The sequence below is a fragment of the Numenius arquata genome, chromosome 4 (assembly GCF_964106895.1).
Source record: "Numenius arquata chromosome 4, bNumArq3.hap1.1, whole genome shotgun sequence".
Taxonomy (NCBI): Eukaryota; Metazoa; Chordata; class Aves; order Charadriiformes; family Scolopacidae; genus Numenius; species Numenius arquata.
In genome coordinates this window covers 25,797,825-25,820,543 of record NC_133579.1, presented here as the reverse complement: position 1 = coordinate 25,820,543, position 22,719 = coordinate 25,797,825, and the positions used below count along the sequence as shown (strand labels likewise).

The window sequence follows — 22,719 nt, the reverse complement described above, 5'->3', positions numbered from 1 at the left end:
CACTCAAGTCTGATTTCTTCTTTAGTTTTCACACTGACTATTCTTAGCAAAGGACACAGAATAAGCAGTCAGTCATGTCCAGACCACAATCTCTACCCACCTCTCAGCCTAGGAATCTCTGAAAAACTATGGGCTGACAGACCAAGCAACTCCAAAAGTGAAGAAGGGAGAAAAAACAAAAGATAGTAACACCCAACTCACTAAAGGGTCATGGCATTCTAATGAAACTACCCTAACAAACCATGTCACCTGCTATGATTCAAATGATCAACACAAAAACCGGTGAGCTGATATGAAAGGCATAATTTAGTCATATTCAAAGAAACAATAATAATTGGAATTATTTGAATTTTGTTCAAGTTCATAGTTGCACTTAATAGAAAAATACAAGAGAAATACCTTTGCTTTACTTGTGGTAGCAGCTTCTGTATTAATGCTTTTATGTATTCCAGCTGCAGTATCCATCCTATGCCAGGCACCTTCACATCTGGTAGAATTCGCATGTTCTTTTTTTTGTGTTTCTAAGTCATCTAAGAACAAAAAAGAAAAAAAATACAGGGACTTAATTTACAGTAAGTGAGTTGTCAAAACACCTGCATTCTTGCAATACACATGCTCCCTTAATGCTCTTTCCTATACAGAAAGAGCTGTTATAATGGCACAAATGCAAATACTGCAAGCATCAACTGTTTCCTGTACAGTACTCAAAGTTTACATTCAAGTCACAAAATTATTTGGCATCATGAATACCATGCTCACTCTTCAAATTTTATTTTCAGGCAGCTTATCATACTAGCATAAGCTAAATAAACCCTTTCATACAATGTATGAACATAGGCCAAACTCCAATAGAAAACTAGAAGAGCTAAATCTGAGTAAAGCCAGTTTTCTTATGCTGGAGACGGGGTTGGACTGAACTACACAGCAGTAAACTGGTAATTTTGAAGGACTATGTTTAGGACGGAAAGATATGTTTCTGAAACCATCAAAACCACAACTAATCTTGTTGATTAGGAGATCAAATCCAAACAAGAAGGTATTGTTCATATGAGACCTAGAGGCTACCGTTTCAACAAATGAGTTCCTGCTGGAAGGAAAACATCTGGACTCCCTAGAATACTAAAACCGTCTATTAAAGATGCTTTGATAGTGAGGAAAAAAAGCATGAAACAATTAACATTTTTGGTTATTTTCTGGGGGAGAGAGGGTGTTGAGGTTTTTTTGTGGGGGTTTTTTTTGGTGGGGGTTTTTTGTTTGTTTGTTTCCCTTTGTGTCTGTTCTTACAGTAGATATTTGGAGTTTGGATATACCTCGTATTTCAAGTAACACCCTCCTCAGGTTGCTGATCTCTCAGCTTCCTTTCCACCTGCTGCTCCTTAAGCAGGAATTGCATAGTGGTATTCATGATAAAGATTATTATTATTTGTCAGTACTACTGAAAATCAGATGTCAGTAACTATTAATACCTTGGCCACGAAGTGACCAAATACCAACTTTCTCTAGCATTTATAGCAAACTTTGTATCAAAAGAACTGCAGAGCACATGTAAATTATTTTTCTGCTATTCACAGTAACAATTATAACTACAATTTTATTGAACAGACATCATCAACTCAATGAACTCCTGGTATTTTTTGACAAAAATCTGGACTACTGTATAGTGAATTTAAGCACATTAACACTAGACTTAAAAAAATCATAATCATTAGAGACCCTTTAAAAATATTTGCAAAGTCCCAGCACGAAGAAAACTACAAGTGTAAAGCTGTTTCAGGGAAGTGGGCTCCACGCTGTACAAGCAAGTTCACAGACTGATGTTGGCACAGTTCCATCAAGAGCAGTAGAGATGCTTTAAAATGCACTCATCCTCTCCTAAACATACCTATTCAAGTTGATAGGCATAAGTATGCACTAAAATACGTGCTATGATCTTCACATAAAAAATTTTGGAAGAACCTCCTGAATTATTATTTTAAGTAAAGCAGATATCATGGGGGTGTAATTTATTTTTTTTAAAACATGGCAGGAAAAAAGTAGAATGTGTTTTATGTGCACACTGTCAGCTCAGCTATAACCTGAATTGTTTTCCTTCTTTCCCTATATCCTCTATACCTATATGAGCGAACAGACCAATTTTATGGGGGTTTTGTTTGTTTGGTAACACAATCATACAGCTTTTTCAACAGGAAAACTCTGAACAGACTTTAATTATTATAAGACATCCTGGTAGTTATCCAGTATCTGAAAATGCTGAAATATCTAAGACAATTCAGGGCAGTACTTAGTATTAGAATGTTCTCTCTTGTAATTGTTTAGGTTCTGTGGTTTTCTGGGGGAAGGAGGGGTGGAAGAGGTGCTCACAGCAAAAAAGATATTTGGTGAATGAAAACTATAGAGTCTTTCTATCATGGATTACTCTTAATAGTCTTCAATAGTTACATACAAGTAATTCTTAACTATTGTTATAACTACTGTCTAGGGCTGACCCTTCTGTTTTATAATTACCTGAAAACACTTCAGACAACTGCGAAATCTCTTGGGTGACGTGACTTCCTGATGAATCAGATTGTCTTAGCAAAGCAACAGGTTGTCTTTTCTTCGGAGATGTAATATAGTAACCAAAAGATGGCTATAAAAAAAAAATATACCCCGGAATACAGCATCAGTAAATATAATAATGATTAAATTCATTATTTTATTTTTTTTTATTTTTTAATTAAATTTATTATTAATGAATAAATAGGTTCAGTGGCCTTGCAAAGAACTTTCAGCCACAGCAGCTCCCTAGTTGATGTTTGGCTCTCATGGCACTGAGAAATAACATATGCCTCCTGGCATTGCAAATGCCTAATCTAAATACATACACTTCCAATATAAACATAAAATAAACTAACAACTTGTTTATACCAGTTATACAAAAGAAAGTACATACGGTCTCATCACCTCTGCCTGGAGGCATGCTCTGTCGCTCAGCCAGGACAGAACGTGCTAACTCTACCAATTCATCATGACACAACAGAATTACACAAGGATATCTGACTTCTTCCATTGCACACACTACCCTGCCTTTTTTTTTTTGTCTGCAACACACATGAGGTACTGTCTACCAACAGCAGATAAGAGAAGAGACAGGTATCAGATAGATGCAAGAAGCATAAAGTATGTTGGTAAGTTAGGGTCTAGATGACTACATTTTTACTGAAGTTGGGCATTTGCCTAGATAACACATCAACTATCAACAGCCATTCAAAGACCCTCACTGTTCAAATACCGCTGTCTGAGCAGCATTTCATTCAATTACTATGTGGATTGATTGCATGGACCTCCAACGTGCACCCTGTATATGGTGCACTTTTCTTTCTCTAATCATACACATAATGAATCTTGATTTTCACCTTTTGGTCAAGAACTAATTAATAACACCACCCAGCCTTTCACATCAGAAATTCCAAGTGGGAAATAAAATCCAGACCTGTCACACATAGAGAACTTCCTTCACAGGTGAACTTAGAAAAGTAGTTCTCAGAAAGAATTAGTTACAATATAAAAAAAAACCCAAAGTTGTGCTAGCTGTTGTTCTTGTCCTTTCCTTGTGTTTTAGTATTAACATCAAGGTACATACCCGTTTCACATCACTGCCTCCACCAAGACAACCAAGAGCTTCGGATCTCTGACCAAAGAACTCCCCTAAAGACAGACGTAGGTAACTGGCATCTTTATCCAGATCAGATGTTCTCGGCAGAATGCAGCTATTGGCAGATTTCCATGAAGTATCTGCTAATTCAGATGCACTTAGAATGTCTACTTTTTCCACCTGCAGACAAAGATATTTAGAAGTTGTAACTTGTAAATAAAGTTAGAGAACTATTCTGTTTACATTCAGATAATTAGTTACCTGCACAAGTTTGCGTGCTTTCTCAAATTCTTCCTGGTCTTGTGCAATCATAGCTGCTGCTTCAGCTTAAAACCAAAGAGAACATTTATTAAAATCAGGCACAAGTTATTAAGTGCTGTCATTACTATTTTGCATCTTTAAACTAAGTTTTGAGGGACAGATACTGCAATATTTAATTCTACATCTGAGACAGTTTGGGACACACTAGGAGTTATTCCATCCTGTTACGGTGAGAAAAGTTCATATGAAATTCGTTTCACAAGAGTACTCCCTGGATCTTTAGGAGCCAGTAAAAGAAGCATTTAGCTAATTAACTTAGTGGTTAATAAAGTCTCTTACAGACTTAACCCCAAAGCAAACTTTTCATAGGTTATGCTAACCACACTAGCTAGAATTGATCATCATATGGCTACTTCCAAACAAACTTTTACTACACTTAGTTTTGAAGATTTCATCAACATGGTACCTGTGAATTGGAGCAAAAGGAACAGACTGGTTTGTACCAGTTCACTAAATACCTGTGCAAATTAACAGGCCAAGTAAATCAATCCTTCTTTTAAATTCAAATGCCTGTATTATTTTCACAATTACCATTTACAGAACAATGAACATTTCAAGTCTCTTCACCAAAATGTTGTGAAAAACCACTGATCAAGAGAAATTGCTCTACTACCTTATTTCAATGTTAATGTATCATTAAGCCCATCAAACCTTAAAGAATACGTGGCCTTGTACACACAGCATCCCTAGTCCTAGAAGACATGGGGTAAATGTAGAAATAAGTCAAGAATCACCACAAATTGTAAAGTGAATACAGGTTTTGTCGATAAGGAAGCCACAATGCGTACTCTGAGGACAGAAACAAAGTTGGAACCCATCTTTATTGAGCAATCCAACCGCGTTTCCTAAAGGTAACCTAGCACTATCAAAGACACGTTGTTATAGCCAGTTGAACTCTAGCATCAGTTCCTCCTTAATCCTTTGTATAAGCCATACAGCTCTCCGAAGACATCCTGAAGCACCAAACTCTGTCAAGTGAGCAATTCTGCACTACTCTATACAAGAATACATCATGTGCACAGTTTGCTGACAGACATGTCATAAACGAGACTCTGAAGCATCAGATGTAACATTTCCTTTCTGTCCCTACCAATCAAGCATCACACTTGAGCATTGCAGACAGACGGGCAAACTTAGCATCCGGAAGAATGCTAACCACATTGAATCTCTACATAAGCGCATGTCTTCTATCGTGCAAACAGGTCGAAACACCATCAGGTGGGAAAAAGCTAAACAGACTTGGAAAAATTTACAACACTTAAATATTCTAATCATTTTACAACCCAAGTCTGAGATGCAGGAAGGTGTTTGAAATATCCTAGCATTTGACAAATAATAGAGGAGCTTTTGCTCCTATGCTTTACTGACATAGTAGATAAGGAAATTCCTACCAAATATTCATATTTGCTTGTTCCAGCAGAAAACCACTACAATATTAAAAAAAAAAATATTATTTCAAACAATCAGTCCTGTTTGATAACTCATTCAAAATAAACAATTCTAGACAGCAACATATACAGCATTCTCTTTGAAAGAAGAACCTTGAGCAGACCATGTACATCTTTAGAATACATTAGCCCATCCACATGTCAACTTTAGAGACTAGAAGAGACTGGGAGAAATACTGTGGCACACATTGCTTGAATCTGTCCAGTAAAACAGATGACCAGGTGACATTTTGGTACTAAGGAACTGATTTGTCTACAGTAATACATGCATATTATCCAAGCTTGTATGACAAACAGACTCTGATGTAGATCAGTCTGAGATAGCTTAAGGAAAATAAACAACTTTAAACAGAGGTTCATAAAGCCTGGAATTTGTTAGGTGAGAGTCCAATAAAGCCCCTGAACAAGCACCAACATTTTTCAATACCAGTACCATTTGCCAGCATCAAGACATTCCCCAAGGGATTCACAAAAAAAAAAAAAAAATATATAAATATCACCAGCTAGTGAATCCAGCAGCTCTTTTCACATTCTTGTTGATTTTGTAGTAATTTCTTGTTTACAATTATTTCCTGTCTTATAACCATCATGCAGTACAGAATGAATACTGTTCCCTCTTCTTGAAAGAAAGGATAACAAGAATTGAAGTCCAAAGGAGTAAGTGTGGAAATGACAACTACAGGAGTTACTTTTGTTCATACAATAGGTATCAGCGACACATTAGAATGCTTTTTGAAACAAAACAAAAGACACTTCATGGGAAGAGTAGGAAACATGGAAAGATGTTATCAACTATAACTAAGGATAACATCATTGTAGGCTACTAGCAACATCATCTTCCAAATTATTTGTAGTATCTAAAGCCCGGAGGCTTTGCAACACCAAATACTAATTTGTTGGAGTGAGGAGAAAAAAAAAAAATAAGGAAGAAAGTTTACTTAACGCTATTACAGATAACAACAGCTAACTAAGAAGGGAAAAGGTTACATACATCCAGTAATGAACTCCTCATTTATTTTATCCTCTTCAGACAGATTTAAATCTTGTTCTTCATCAAACGAAGTATAATACGCAAGATCGGTCACCCATTTGCCCTCTTCATTTTGGTAGACAATGCTGTGTGGTAAATCACCTGAAAGATATATCAAATGCTACACTGTTGATTAAAATAAAAAGGAATATGGCAAAGTCTCTTAAGATTAAGGAGTTTGAAAACAACATAGCTCAAGCTGCTGCAACTGCAAGCTTAAACTAGTTCCATCACCAAACAAACAACAGTTGAATGCAATATACAACACTTTTTTAAAACAAAAATAAGTCAAAATGTATTCATGTTATATTGGTTTTTATTACCAACTTGCACAACTAAAGAAAAATGCATAGCTTACTATTTTATTTCGTTTTCCATATAGAGTCTGGTCAGAATTGAACAGATGGGCTTTATCTAAAGCAACCTACCTTTGTCTGTTGTAGCTAAACTTATGTTCTCACAGCTGTCTGCAGTTGGAGACAGGTAAGTATCAGTAAGACCAACTTCACATTCACATGCATCTGTCTGAGGTGCATTTGCACTAAGAACAACTTTAGGAGTGGTGCAGTGCCCCAACAATCCTCTTGCTGTGTGTAGCACTTCTACATCAGGAGCAGCAGCCTGACACTCGGAGGTCTGCATTTCTTGCTGTGGAGGGACATCCGACACATCTGCTTTATGGCTGTCCGTACACTGAAGATACATTGAATCTAATCGCAAATCAGCAGTGGTGCAGGAACCTAACACATCTCCAGTAGTCATGGAATTCTTAGAGAACAATAATAATTTGATAAATGTCAGAAGTGCAGTTGTTAACTGTTTGTGCTAACAGTTCTAGGTACAAAACAGTCCAAGTTAAATATGTTTGAAAAAATTTATCTAAAATACAAAGTGGTGTTATTCATTCTTTTGTAAACAAAGTTTGGGTTGTTAGTTCAACCTCTAACAAGTTTTCAAACACACTGCCATCTTCTACTACAGTATTACTCTACACCATTAACAGAAATTTAAACAACAATTTCATACCAGTTGTCGTACTGCTCTGGGCAGCATTTCATTTTGCACGGAACATCCAGGTATCCCTTGATTTTGTGAATCTTCATCACTAGCATTTCCAGAGTCTACTCCTGCAACAGCCTGGTAAGTGTCAAGAACCTGAAAGTTCTCCTTTAAAAAAAAAAAAAAGAAGTTACACTTAAAAAAAAAAAAATCAACATTACAGTTGTTTTTACAATGTTAAGCAATACTCTAGTAAAGAGATTATCATACTTTGTTTGCTCATGTGCCACTGCCAAAGGCATCGCTAGCTGCTAGCACCATCACTAAGGACAATATTTCCTGGCTATGACAATCCATGCAGCTGCCTCCAAGGGCACACACAGCAAGATGGAGGATATCTTATTCCTACTATATGCTTTCATTCCTATGTAGCACCATGCTACTGCTTTTCCCCTTCCGGTTGACCTACTGCTGGATGAGGCCTCCAAATACAACTCAGAACCTATTGTATCTACCCCACTCCTTATCTACAACGGCAGTGAAGCAGTAATGTCTTACACAAGTAGCAAAGACCTGAAGTCAGAGAGCAGAACTGTGTTATTCTCACTCTTCAAGTAACCACCTATCCCCTTCCTCACGTACAGCCATAGATCAGCAACTGGCAGTCTATGCAGACTGCCTCTACACGGTTAACAACACTTTGCACAGCTTGGAATCTCTGATGTCAGTTGGGAAATTCCTGAAATTTCAGAAGCTACAGTTCATTTAACTGTTTAAATCAATCACACTTTCCCATTCTGATCAAGCATGCAACTGCCAGGATCACATCCATCATTGCAAAGGCAAGAAAATGCAAAGGCACTTAATCCCTGGCACTCTGTTTGTAACTGTTACTAGAACTAACTGCTGCTCAAAGATAAACCACAAGCCAGCCAGTTGCTGCTCTACGCTTACCTTTCACACTCCAACCACTTATTTAAGAGACTCATTTACTCTTCTGGAAAAACGAGTCTCTGTGTTACCATAGACTTAATAAAACTTCGGAAATTGCTATCCAAGCTAATAAAGCAGTGATTGCAAAGATTTTATAAACTAGTTGCATGATGGAAAATAAGTGCCAGCACATTACCTTAATAGTTACAGAAACAAAAAGTAAAACAGAATATTTTGTCAGTAGTTGATTAAACTCATTGAAAAGAAATTTAATTCATGTCTTAAAAGAAAATTCCATTCTGTTCTTTGAATTTTGTTGCAGTTAAAACTGTAACTCTAAGAATAGCAACAAGTTAAACTAGTGAAAGTAGTTTTGTCACAGAACCATCACATTAAAATTAAGCAATTCCTATACAGACAATAGGCCCATCTCCTGGATATTACAAGCAAGTTACAAGTGAGATCAAAAGATGGCCTTAGTTTCAGTTCAGCTGACCGGCTTGTGGAGGCTGGAGGGAATAGGGTAAAGCAAGCATTTCATGGGTATTAGCTTGCTTATGGAGATTTGTCTCTCATCAGAAATTCTTTGCATTCAGAGGCTAGTAATCAAAATTAAAATCATGCTACCACAAGACAATGGTATCAGTAGAGGCTTCAGCTTAGTTACCTAGAATATAGTTTCCCTTAGTGGACTTGAGAACATCCCAACTGCTTATCTACAAACATTTTACAATCTCTGACACTAAAAGCGACCACTAGGAAGCTGAGAGGGGAAGCAAGGTGTATAAGAAACATTCATACCTTAAAGCATTCAAGGTAACGCCTCAGAGGTACAGTAACTTATGACCACCATAAACAATCCAAAACTCTAAAAGCAATTTTTACTTTTCTAGTAAGGATTAAGAAATGTAGTCCAGCAGAAAAACTCAGAAAACAGCTGTTCAGGAAATACTACTGATGCTGTATTAGTTATTACAGGATTTCTTTGAGGACAAGTCTCCATCATCCCAAAGGACGGACAGAAATCCAGTCTTAGAGTTTGGGGGTTGCTTTGTTTTTACAAAGATAGAGTAACAGAATTGACTGTACAAGGTTCTCTACCAGAGCTGCTTATCAGAAGGAAGGAGAAGACTATGCACAGGACAAAGAGGAGTATGAGGAGCAAGGTTAGAGACAGGTACAAAGCCTGAATGGAGACTTGAATAAAGGAGACACCATAATAGGAAACCCTTCAGCTTTGCAGCAAGCGCTCCTGACTAACGCCTCTTGGGACAGCCAGCCTAATTCCACCTTATCTCATTAACAACAAGACTTTCTGTAACAAGCAGATGAATCAGCTGCTAGCTCTGCACTACAAGGAAGAGGAAAATAAATACAAAAATAGCTACCTAGCTCCTTTCGCTTTCTTCCCTCGCTCCCCACGTCCGTCCCCCCCCACCCAGGTAAAACCTTGCAGAGTGAACAGAAGTCAGAAGCTCACTCAAATGGCTTTGTTTCTAGTTTAGAGCTGCATTTGCTACCCTTAAATTTAAAAAGAATTCTTTGCTGTACAGGCTATCTGTTGGACAGTATTTGGGTTTGTCAGGAAAGAAGTAAAACCTAGTTCACCCTGGCAGACAACCCTACCATGTTTAAGGGCCACTGGGCATGCTGAGCTTTGAACTTTAAACCTACTTGAAATAAGCCATTTTCAGAAAGCTTCGGTGCCGTACAGCATTCTGAGAGTTTCTGTATGTCGATGTCTCCTCTTGTCATTTCTGGTTTTATCATCTGCTCAAAATAGGCTTCTAGTTGGTTATCAAAGAATTCTTCATCATCAATATCATCATCTATTGAAACAGAAGAAAATATCCTATTCACCTTCTGTGGACATTTTATATCATCTGACATACTATCAAAGCAACTCCATAATTTTTAATACATTGAGTCTCACAATACACTCACACAGTCAGAAGGGAATTATCTTGTTTTTCCCTTAAAATAATTGGGTCACAGAAACATGTAATTGTCTTATTCTGTGACTAGCAATATACAGCAACACAAGATGACTGTAAGTTAGCATGTCAGCTCCCAGGCTATCAAGTTACTCATCTTCCTTCACATGATCTGTACATAGCCACATTCCAACTAGCAAATGATATATATACACATAAATTAAAAGTAAAATATATGTAATATTCTTATATGCTTAACGCACAAGTGAAGCTATGCAATAAAAAAAGACTTCAAAAGACAGCCATGACATCTGTAGATATAACAGGGAGAAATCCAGTAACCCTACATGAATGCAGGGCTGCTTGATCTTAAGACAGCAGTAAAACTATTTATCACTCTGCCTTCCTCATTCTTGGTGCATCTGAGGACATACCCTGTCATCCTTCATGTTATGTGCAAAGTCAACTGCATTAATAAAGAAGAGCATGTTTGTCCTTCAGCAGCAGCCACTGGAAGGGCACAGAAATTTCAAAACTCTTGTTGACTTATACAGAACTCAAGCTCTCACTTTTATCCCTGTGTGTAAATTAGACTTCTGACTCGGGTGTCACTGTGCATGTGTGGCATCTAAAGAGAACTGAAGCTCAAGTAACAGTTAATTCTAACCGCATGTACATGTTCATCATAAGAGTTTATCTCTATCGATCTAAACTGAAAATGTAGCTGGGGTAACCACTTTCTTAAACAAATGCCCACATTTCTACCTGTATTTTTGATTAACAGTGACTGAGAACTGTTTTAGATTAAACTTCCAATTGTGATTTTCTCTGACACATTCCATAACCAATTTCAAAATAGCCGATTTAATATCCCTAATACTGTTTTTTTAATCAAGCATAATCCTATGTTAAATATTTCAGTAAAACAATATCATTCTTCTCAAGTATGCAATAACATTGTGTCAAAAATCTAAACTCTGCTACCCAGAGTTATAAATACACTTACCAGTGGAATCTTCTTCTGAGCTTGTAAGAGTTGAGAGTTTCTCATTTTCCAAAAAACTTGAAAGGCTATTGCTAAGATGATCACTTGAGATTTCACCTTCTATCAGCTTTTCAGTAGGTTCAGGTGGACCAATCTGTGAAAAGCATCCATACAGTAATGTTTCGAGTTACTAGCTATTGTATAAATTCAGTTAATAATAAACAAATAATGAGAATAATAATATTCCAGAACTCTCCCCCTCCTTTTTGTTTTTTTCCTACTTATCCCAGCAAATGTACTCATTCCAATGGACTTTGCCTGCTAGCTTCCAGAATGGATACATGCAAGAAATAGAGAGATCATAAAGGGGAAAGAGGGAAAAGCATCTGAATGACACCAAACTTAAAAAGCTCAAAAATAAAATACTGAACCATTGCATTGAAGAGTTTACACTTGAAAAAAATTGGCCCCTCCCATTCATTAAGCTGCAATCCCAACTTAAAAGTACAAAGACAACTATCAAGTTTCCTATGCTGCTAAAACAGTGCTTCTTCAGAAGTCATACACGTAGATCAACCCTTTGTTGATAATTTCTTCAAATGAGCATACTCAATTACTCATAAAGCAGTATTTCAGCTGAGTCTAGCTAACTGTAAATATTGTATCTTTTATATACCTGAATGATTTTTTTAAAAACAGTATGATGTAATGTCTGCTTCGGATTTAGTCTCACATTCTTTGTGACAAACAGATCACCTTTGACAGACAGCAAAAAAGTCGAAGTTCAGAAAGTAAAAAATTTGAAAGAGACTTAATTATGGTTTTCAGGTGACAGCCTGTCAGCATTCGACTGCAACTCACTGACCACTGTGGCCCTTAGAAAATATGCCTCAGGCTGTATGTGCTCCTTAACGTGTCAGCTGGTATTTACTAAGTTGATTTAGTTTTCTTTCGTTTGATTTTTCTATGAGGGCCACAAGATCTCCCTTTCCTGTCTGCCTTGTATCTCTCTGCCTGTAATTGTCAGCTTCTCTAATACAGTAGATAAAAGCAGCTGAAGCATAGCCCTACCTGTCAATACCAGCAGCTATTTGCTAGTTCTGGGATAGAGACACACACAAAAAAACCCCACCATCCAGAGGCAGCAAGATGATTGTGTTCTTACAAAAGGTGCAGTTTTTAATCTTGAGGACACTGAAGAAGTCATCTGAACTAACATTCCTCAAAGTAATTAACAAGTAAGGGGCAACTCAAATCAGGTTGATATTGTCTACTCCAAAAGCATTCCAAAAATTTCCTCAGGCATCTTTTCACTAAGCTAAACTACAATTGGGATAAAATGTAAGGTCCTTACATGGATAAAGAACTACAAAAAAGCAGAGGCTAGGAGTGAACAACAATTTTGACATTTGGGAAAGATTAAGCTGAGTCATGCTCCCATGGTACTAATTACGTTAAGTGAGCTGCAAAAAGGAAGCAAAGTAAGACAACACATTCAGCCTGCTAGCACCATTAGAAACTTAAGGGATACACAACATAAAAGACAATAAACACAGTTCAATCCCCTCCCTCCTTCTCTCACACAATTAAGTCTAGTACAAGATTAATATTAAATTCTTTTTAATTTCACTGTATTTAGAAAAGGTTTCACCTTGTTATTCTTACTGTCCGGAAGAACACATATTCCAGTGGACAAATCTGGAACAAAAGAATGTAGTGTAATCAGTATTTTATTATGTTCTTATGTTATGTTACTAAGTGCTAACTATCCTATAAGACAGCAGACCAAGCCTCTTGAAGGTCTTGGCACACACCATAAAAATATGAAGCAAACACGTTATCACAATACCAAACTTTACATGTTCTTATAACAATGACCAAAGTATCTGGGAGTAATTAAAAAGGCAGGACTTCATCAGGGCTAAAACTGTAAAAATTGTGAAAGACAATTACTGCCTTAAGGATTTCTATAACACAGTGCAAAAAAAGGACTCCCGGGTTGCACTAGCAGAAGTGGGAGCAAGTGTTCTGATCCACTGTCGCATTTCACCTATTGGGCCAATTCTTTTCTTTGGCTCACTTGTAAGCAGCTTCCTCTTGTCTTTGTCTTATACCCAATTGCAAGTCACACAAGACAGAACATTTTAGACACGCAGATACAGATTTTAGCAAGAAAGTTTCCTAATTCTTAAATAATAGATGGGAATAAAAGGCAGTTTCCAGACTAGAATCCTAAACCTCAAATAAACAGCAAGTTAAAACTAATTAATTAAATGCAGTCAGGCACTATCAAGTCCAAACACAGGGCAGTCCCAGTTTTCCAAAGCATCATGGTTTTTGTTGCCATAGTTACTGCCGCTTTAAGACTACACTAATAAGTAACTGAAGTCAACACTTGACTGTTAGAAGTGTGTTTTATAAGGGCCCATTTAGATTACAAACCACAGTACTTTCTAATTGAATATGTACTCTATTATGAAGTATTAATACTTACTTCATGAAAACCTATGCAAATATTCAGATAAAGCTCAGAAAAGGGTAACTACTAGAAGTATATATTTACTAAGTACATTTACTGAATTTTAAGCCACAAGCAAAATTTAATGACAGGATTGGCATTAGCAAAAAAAAAAAACAAACAAGTTTAATATCAATAGCCACACTTTTAAAATAAGTTACAGAATATTACTTTGCTTCCACTACTCTATCCATACTTCAAAAAAGCATAGTTTTCACAGCAAGTATTCCAAACTACTTTTTCATGTATCATCTCACTAGATAAGTAGGTTTCCAGCTTCTATAACTGCACTTGAAGATCACCTATTACAGGCTGGAACAGGGCAAGAAAAGAGATGTTAGTTAAAATATAAGCTCATAGACATACACCTATTGAAGGAGAAGGGGTAGAAAACAACTTATATACACCTTTTCCACAAGTAAAGTTCCTGAAATTAATTCAGATTCCTACTAGCATTCTAATTATGGTATTTTTATAGCAAACATTACTTCCATCAGTTTCCTGTCCAGCTTTGTACTTTGGGGACAAATCTAAGAACACAGTGTCCACCACAATCTTGTTCTCTTTTCAGCTTGTTCAAACCAAGGAGATTCTTTTTCAAAACCCATTTACACTATGCCATAAAACAGTGGGAGGGTCAAGAGAAGTCATCCATAGCATAAAAAGCTAATTACACTGAAGCTAATTACACTGAGAATAAATGTACAATTTTTCTCAAATTTTAATACCTTCCAATCGCTCAAGTGGCAATACCTCAAGTAAGGTATCTTGACTGCATTTTGAACGCTCAGTGACATTCTGATCTTGCTCTCCGTATATTGAGTGGGATTCTTTCAAACTAACACAAGTTGGCTGAGGTTCTTTAACTTGTGTAGCAGCTTCCCTAGAAAGAGAATTATTTCAATGAAAAATCACTCAGTGAGATATACAGATCAACATTACTATACAACATCTCTCTATATAAAGACCTAATAAATTCTCCAATTTTAATCCCTTTGTCTCTAGGAATTCAGCTGCTCCCACTAACATAGTTTCTACAGACCTATTACCTGTAAAGGAATAAATAGCAAGATTACAAGGGCTTCAGTTTAACAATCTAATGTACGAAACAAATAGTGAAATTTAACGGAACATATGCCTCTACTTTTTTCTGTGTGTTCCTTTATTTTTCATTTCTGCAAAAAGAGGAAAAAGTATAAGAGGAAAAGGGTGTATTCTGGGCAAGTCCCATGATCCATTTGAGAGCAAGTGAAATCCTAGACAAGATTCTCCTAAGTCCACAGTATCAGCATGCATTTTCTAACATTAAATTAGGGACTAAATCATCAAGAACATGACTTACTGAAATTGCATATAGTTCTGTTAAATAACAGCTTTTATAATTCTGTGGGAAAGTTATTTTTAACTTCTGGTTTCATAGGACATCCACACAGGCAGATAAGCTAATCATGCAAGATGTTAAAATTTCCACATTGAGTGAACTGAACCATACTTTCGCTTTAGTATTTCAAACGTCAGCTTTATTTATATTTCTAAAAGTCTGAAACACAATTATTCCATGTTTTGTATTTTTTTTTACCTGAATACAATCAAGAAGCAGATTCCCTGTCTTAAATCTTACATTCTTTTTATAGGGACATACAGCCTATAGAACAATTTTATCAGTGAGAAAGATGCACATTGCAGTTTCTATTGCAACAGTAAGAACAAATTTGATCTCGGTTAGAATAACCTTTGCAACAGCTTCCACCACTTAGTTACACTCTCTAAATTATTTCACTAACACTAGTTATCTCCTAAGAAATAGCAATCACTGAGGCTACAAAGAAGCCAAATCTAATGGAAATTGATGTTGCTTTCTGTATGCAAACAGCATTATACTTACTTGGAACAGATTTCAATCAGTGCAAACTATTATTCACACACATGACATGAACCAGAAACATCAGCTTAATTCTAGATTATACTAGGTAAATACATGCCAGATACAAATAAGTCAATCAATTAATCACGCTTAGGAAATTCTTAATTAGTGTGACAACAAAACAAAGCGTCATAGTTTAAAAGAAAAAAAAAAAAATCACTTCTAAAGATTCATTCCCGTCATGTACATGAAGTCAAATTATTAAATTAAACAGCAGGACGCTGTTCATGTAGGGCTGTACAGTCTAAGTGGTAGCACTGCACAGGATGCTTCCGCATATCCTGCCACTATCCCTCTTCAGAAAACATGGAGCTGTTCTAGTAGGAAAAGCTGCCCAGACTGCCAAACACTAAGCTATCAGGCTAGTGCACAGCTGAGATCTCCAGTTACTGCCATCAAAAGGCCAGTAGTAGAAGCTGCTGCTGAGCAATTCAATTCTGAAGTATTCCATTATTAGCTTATAGTACATTTAAGTCTACATACTGGTATGTGCATTTTAGGACGGAATTAGATTTTAAATCTCTCACTTACATGTCGTCACAAAAGCTGAGGGCAAATCTCCCGATTGGCTCAGGAACTGACTGACTACTGTGAGAAGATCCTGACGGAGGTGAGTATTTCCCTTCTAAGTAGGATGCACAGATATCAGAATGCCTGTAAAGGTGAGGAGGAAAAACACACAACAGAATCATTCTAATATGCATTTCTCCCATTTTCCAAAAAAAATGGAAAAAATAATCATATTGATGGCCACTTATTTTCTACAAGTTCAATTATTTGAATATTTTAGCATTTTCTAGTCAATCTGTATCTACAGCTACACATATGTACCCAGAATGATCCTCTCCAGTCTTCTGTAGTTCTTTAGGGAAATACCACATTATCATGTTTAGTGACTAGTGCTGTGGAACACACACTTCTGGAAAGACAGGGCATAAAAGTTCGATCTTCTTAAGTCACAGAACATCAGGTAAGTGAGCAAAGGCTTCCCATTGTTACTCTTTGCTCTACCCCTTGCTGAACCAATCATTATAAATTGTGTTAAAATTTAATTCATATCCATAACACTAGTTTTTACACTACCCTTTCTAAAATGAGCCAGATCCAGGGAAGTTAAATGAACAGTTAAAAGAATTAAGAGAACACACATGGAAGAAATAAATTATTCTCTATGTGACTTAAAACTTGTTTATACTAAGCTGAAGAGTTAATATAACAATCAAGATTCTTTTAACTTATCAGTCTAAAAACTAAACTATTTTTAAAGGGTAATTTTAATAAAAGTTAATTATTTTAGGAGTAATTAATTTAATGCAGATTTTTTCACTACTAATACAATCAATCCTATATTTGCTGATTAGTTTTACCATCTACCAAATAATCTTCCAAAAGAACTTTTCCTTTCCAAAGTTAAATGTTTCAAATCAGTCAACTGTTTTTTATATTAAGTGATATTAACTGATAGTCTCACCTGTTGGCACAGCCCGTTTTATTCCTGGCAACAGTTGAAGCTGCAACAGGTAAGCCAGGGTTTGAGGAAATAGTAACATTTTCAAAAACGACACTTGCACTGCTGCTCAATGAATGGCCCAAGAAGCTTGGAAATGTCTCATCGGCAATATTTCTGAAGTCTTCCATCATCCTGCACAAGTTGCTTAAAATAGCACTCTGCTTGGCAACATGATCAGTCCTGGTCCAGCAGCATCTGAAAGCAGGAACAAAACAACTATACAGTTACACAAGCCACAGTGATGCTGTCAAAAACACGTTACTTATACATCACAGTCAACATTTTTTGGCATTCACCCTGCTTTATCCACAAACACGCTTAAAAATTATTTCCAGTCCTCTTCCCCCCAAGCTTTTGGGGGGCCACAGAGCTTCATAGCAGCCTTGGACTTTCTAAAAAGAGCAGCACTCCTGCAAGTTAAAAAGCACCTGCGCTGCAAGGCGTGCCAACCTATATTTAGCCTCTAAAGCTGCTTGGACCCAGGCGGCCCTTCCTCCATTTCCACAGCAGCGAGCACCTGGGCAGTTACAAACTCCGTGACGCGATCCTCCCATGCCGCCCCTCGCCAGGCGACAGCCTAACACTACCCACCTCAGCAGGGAAACGCCCGGACCCTACTCCCCCTCAGTACTCCGTCCAGGTGGCACCACCCCCCCTCCTCACACACACCCGTCGCGGCCCGGGGGAGGCCGGGACGGGAAGCGGCTCGAAGCCAACAACCCCTTCTCACCAAACGGGAGGAGATCGGCCCAGCTCTACCCTTCCCACTGCGGCCAACACCGAGGGGCCCGGTCGTCGTCCGTGTCCCCCCCGCTCCCCGCCGCTGCTCGCCTGAGAGTAGACTGAGGCCCAACCGCCAAAACTTCAAACCGCCGCTCCCACCGCGCCCGCCGTCCCGCGCGCCCGCCGCCCTGCCCGGCCTCGCCCCGCCCACACCGCCCCGCTGCGCAGCGCCCCCTGGAGGGCGGGCGAGGCTGCGCGTGCGCAAGTTCGCCCCCTCTTACCCCCCCTCAAACGCTCACACAGCCGGCGCCCCTCCCCGCCCCGCCCTCAGCCAATGGGCGAGCACCAGCCAGAGCCGGCGATTGGCCGGTGGGGCAGAGTTTGGGGAGGGGGCACGGGAGAGGGGCGCTGATTGGGCGAGGGGCGCACGGCCCCTCCCCACGCCGCCGTCCGTTAAGCTGTGAGGCAGCGGGGGAGACTCCCCGCCGGCTGGGAAGTTTTCTAAAGGCGAACGGTGAAATGGGTTATTTCAGGTATTTGGTTACGGACCGACGAGGTGCGAATCCCTGCGGGGTCTTTCAGGGGCTCGGCGGCGGCCTCCGAGACACCGCGTCGCCGCTGAGGTGGGCCGCCAGTGAGGTATGATCAGCCGGTCCGGCCCTACTGGCCCGGGCCTTGCATAGCCCTCTAAAAATACATGCATACGGAGTATCGCATGGCTTTACAAAAGTTAACTTTTTGGTAAAAAGGTCTAAGTACCTGCTTTTACTAAATCTGAGTTTAGTAAACACACACACACACGGTTCTGTTCCTGCTAGCTGAAAAATAGCAGCCGCTTCCCTTCATGCACCATCAGCAAGCACTCGTAACACCATCGTTGCCTCTCATGGTGTTTTAATAAATGAAAACTAGATTCCTCAGAGAAAAAATCAAGAAACAAATGTGTTTCTGAGCAAATCAAGTTTTCAGAATATAAGTAAAACTCACAGGACCTTGCAATCGTTCTGGAAGAATGCAGGTTGCCTTCTCCATTACCTTATACTAATGGTCTGGTCCAGGAAGTAGCATAAGCCCATAAGAAGCGCACTGAAATACAGTATTACGCTCAGGGTTTCTGCTGCACAGAGCCCACCTTTATCCTTCCTCCCCCTAAGATCTGCAGAACAAGTTCAGCAACTGCATCTTGTACAGTAACGCTGCTCCCTACCAATGCCATGGAGTCATTGTCCAGTTTTATCCTCCCGTCTGTCTCACACCAGCCGAAGCTTGACTCGATGCCAGCGTGCTGATCCGCAGCAATGAAGTTCCTGCACTGACCCATCAACAAAGGGGGCCTTTAACTCGGTACTATTTCTTCAAAACGTCCTAAATGAATTATTCAATCACTGGGAAAGAATTATGAGATACTTTGAAGCCCAACAAGTCTAGTAGTCTCTGCAGACCTTCAACACACCCATGAGAAAAGTCAGAGCACAGTGTGTGGCACAAAAATGTAATACGCAACTGCACACCCAGAGTGGCACGACTTCACAAAAGCAAAGCTATGAGAATGGACACCTGAATCAAAAACGCTCCTTGATCAGGAGCCTGTTTAAAAAAAAAGACTATTACAAGAAAAGGCATACTAACACAGACATTTTACAGTAAGTTTATTAGTCAACCACACTTATAAAATTTAAATATTTATACAGCAAGATGGAAAACTCTTAAGTAACCGCTCAAAACTATTTTGCTGCAGTATACACAGGAATGGTTTTGTTTCTTTTACGAATTGATCCAGTATCACCCTTTAGTTACTCTACAACTTCTTGAGGTCATGTCTAATTTTGAGAATATATTTCGTATTTGTCAGTGCAATATACAAAAAAGAAAAAAATTCAAGACCATTAAACCAATTTAAAAAAAATGGAAAAAAGAAAAAAAGGACAGGCATATTGAAGTCAGCTACTCCGTAAATAGCTCATGGTTGATACTGTTTCTATGTGTTGCCATAGTTCAAAGGGTACAAATTAAAATGTTCCTTTGAAACACAAACATAAAAAACATGTTCCAAATGGTATAGTTTCTTCTGTAAAACATGCATGAAGTTCCCAAATTTTTTAAAATCTTCCATATGAGAGAAGAAATACAAAGGCAGCCAGAAATGGAAGCATTCACAAACACCAGAATAAGGCCCTTCAGAGTTTATTTAAAGTAACATGTTAAACCCCTTCATTCTCAGGTAATAGATTAAGAGGCCGAGATACACATCGTCTGCGAGGGTGAGGATACTGGAGGTTGGCAGTGTCAGCATCGCAAGAGTGCTCTATCAGAGGAGGAGGAGGAAGGAGCTGGGCATGGCTGGACCATCTCGATCCAGCCCGTGGGGAATCCAGAGGGGGAAAGAAATACCTGAAACAATTAAGAAAGGAACAAAACACCAAAAAAAAAAAAAAACCAAACCAAATCAAAACAACAACCAAAAAAAAAACAAACAAACAAACAAAAAAAAGAAAAAAGAAAAAGAGAAAGGTAGTAAATACAAGGAGAACCAAAGGGGAGAAAAGACATGCTGGAAAAAATAAAAAGGCTTTAGTATATCCATGCCAAAACCAATAGAACATAATAGCAGAAACCAGGGCTTGTAATTCAAAATAAGACAAATCCGGAAACCATTCTTTAAAAGAAAATAATACAGTCTTTTCCACTGAGGTTCATAGAAAAGAATACCATAATAATAATCCTAGAATACATTTTTACAAAAGAACAGATTGCTTTGGAAATCAAAAGGATGTTGTAGCACAGTTATTAACAGGCTTTCATTCTCCCAGAATTCCTGCCATTTGTTAACAGAGCTTTTAGTAACGCTTCGTGACATAAAATATACATTAAATATTATCCAAGTACATTTTCTGCATATGCATCTAATTCAGATTAACTTCACAGCACCTCTAGAATAATGTAAAAACATCATTGTTTTTACAATACTTTAAATTTAATAATACACATTTACAGAGATTAACTACTTTCAATGAAATACAGTCTTTGCATGTATTTACATCTTATCCTCAGAGTAAATTTAAGATTCCTGGTGAATGCAAGACTCAGAATTATGCCATTTCATGTCATCTTAGTGATATTTTTATTAGAACTTACCCGTAATACTTGTGCATTTTAGTGTAACTGTATCAGACACCTACAGATGTTTTCTGTCTTGTTTACAGTTCTGTGGACTTACATAAAGGAACAGCTATACAACTAAGGAAATTATAGGGCAATTCACAAGTTGCATTTTGGTTTCAGTCTTTCTATGGCTCAATGTTTGCATTTTTGAGGATACTATGCTTAGAGAATTTTAGTTACTCCATGGAATTATTACCATAGGGATGTACAAATCAGAAAAAGTACTTCTCTTAGCATGAAGAAAGTATGACAGTACTTACAAAACATTTATTTGAAGTCATACCATGGTATAAATGAAGCAATACCAAACTATTAAAAGCTGTCATCTATACAATTGTCAAAACAGTTTTCTTATTCCTTTAAACCTAACAGTTTCATATATTACAAAGCAGTTACGAACTTGTGATGGTTAGGAATCTTGATCAAATACTGAACACTATGAAATGCAAAACAAATTAGTTACCAAAACAGTTTCGATGAAAATTATTTTAATGGTCATTTCCCTCCTCCCCTCCCAATCAAGGACAAAAATTCTCATTGTTAGTCATGAACTAGTCTTTTAATTTGACAAACTTTAAAAAAAATCTTTTCATGGGAAGTTTTGGGGTTTGGGTTGTTTGTTTGTGGGGTGTTTTTTTTCCAAACAAGAAGCCTCTCCAAGTATTTTTCTATCAGGAGTTCCAACAGTATCAAACTGTGCAGGCTAGTACCAAAAATGTACACAACGTGTTTTAAAAAGGCTTTCTGAATAGCATTTAGTAGTTAGCAGGCTGCTGGTGTCTCGGGAGAGGTCAAACGGCGTTGGGGAGGGGAAAAAGGAGTTCGTTTTCCATTCCTGTGTGCATGCAACAAGCAGCAAAACACCAAAGTTACTCCAGTTAGCTTGGTATCAGCTCTGCTTTCTGTTAAAAAGGACATAATACAAATGGAGAATGGAAATTGTATCATAAATTGAGACACACAATTACATCAACATAACAATAAAGCCCTACTGACTTACTCTCCAACAATGTACATCATCTGTTCTGAAACTATTTTGAGTACAAATCTAGTTTGGTGATCATGCTTTAACAAACTTTCCAGATCTGCCTATACTTTAGCTCTTTTAAGTGTTTAAACGTATAAACAATGAAACATAACATCTACAGTCACAGACAAAATAAATTCTGTGTAGCGTACCAATTTAGTCTAATGTCAGTACAGAAATCTTTATTCTAAAGTGTTAATACACTAAAACAAAAGTTAGCAAACTGTGCTAATGCAATGTCATTACAAAAGAAAACACGTAGTTAAGTGCATCTGTTTTTATAGTAAGTCTCAATCCTAGGACAAGACACCATGTATTTTGCAATTCCACAGCCACGGACTTAATTCTGTAACAAAACATCAATTCCATATTGGAGCTGAGAATAACTTATTAAAAACAAAGTAACAAAAAAGAACCCATTTTCAAAATACAGAGCAATGGAGGGAGTCTAAAATAATACTAGAAGTTTCAGTTTCACAGGGGCTTACTACAAACTTCAGGGAGAAGAGAACAACCAGCAGGGTAGGGTAGTCTTGCTGGCAGCAGCCAGTCTTAGATAAGAAGATTGTGA

General features: G+C 37.9%; 1 protein-coding gene across 1 annotated transcript in view; it reads right to left on the bottom strand.

Moving 5' to 3' along the window:
* The window catches only part of CEP192 (centrosomal protein 192), an 82,357-nt gene that overhangs the window by 49,035 nt on the left and 10,603 nt on the right, over positions 1–22,719 (bottom strand). The window contains exons 9-21 of the mRNA XM_074146800.1: positions 17,198–17,431; positions 16,258–16,380; positions 14,531–14,685; positions 12,936–12,982; positions 11,306–11,438; positions 10,040–10,194; positions 7,460–7,600; positions 6,862–7,201; positions 6,395–6,535; positions 3,896–3,960; positions 3,623–3,814; positions 2,506–2,629; positions 400–530 (exon numbers count right to left, since the gene is read on the bottom strand). Of these exons, the coding sequence (XP_074002901.1) occupies positions 400–530; positions 2,506–2,629; positions 3,623–3,814; positions 3,896–3,960; positions 6,395–6,535; positions 6,862–7,201; positions 7,460–7,600; positions 10,040–10,194; positions 11,306–11,438; positions 12,936–12,982; positions 14,531–14,685; positions 16,258–16,380; positions 17,198–17,431 (1,981 nt within the window). The remainder of the gene's footprint in view (positions 1–399; positions 531–2,505; positions 2,630–3,622; positions 3,815–3,895; positions 3,961–6,394; positions 6,536–6,861; positions 7,202–7,459; positions 7,601–10,039; positions 10,195–11,305; positions 11,439–12,935; positions 12,983–14,530; positions 14,686–16,257; positions 16,381–17,197; positions 17,432–22,719) is intronic.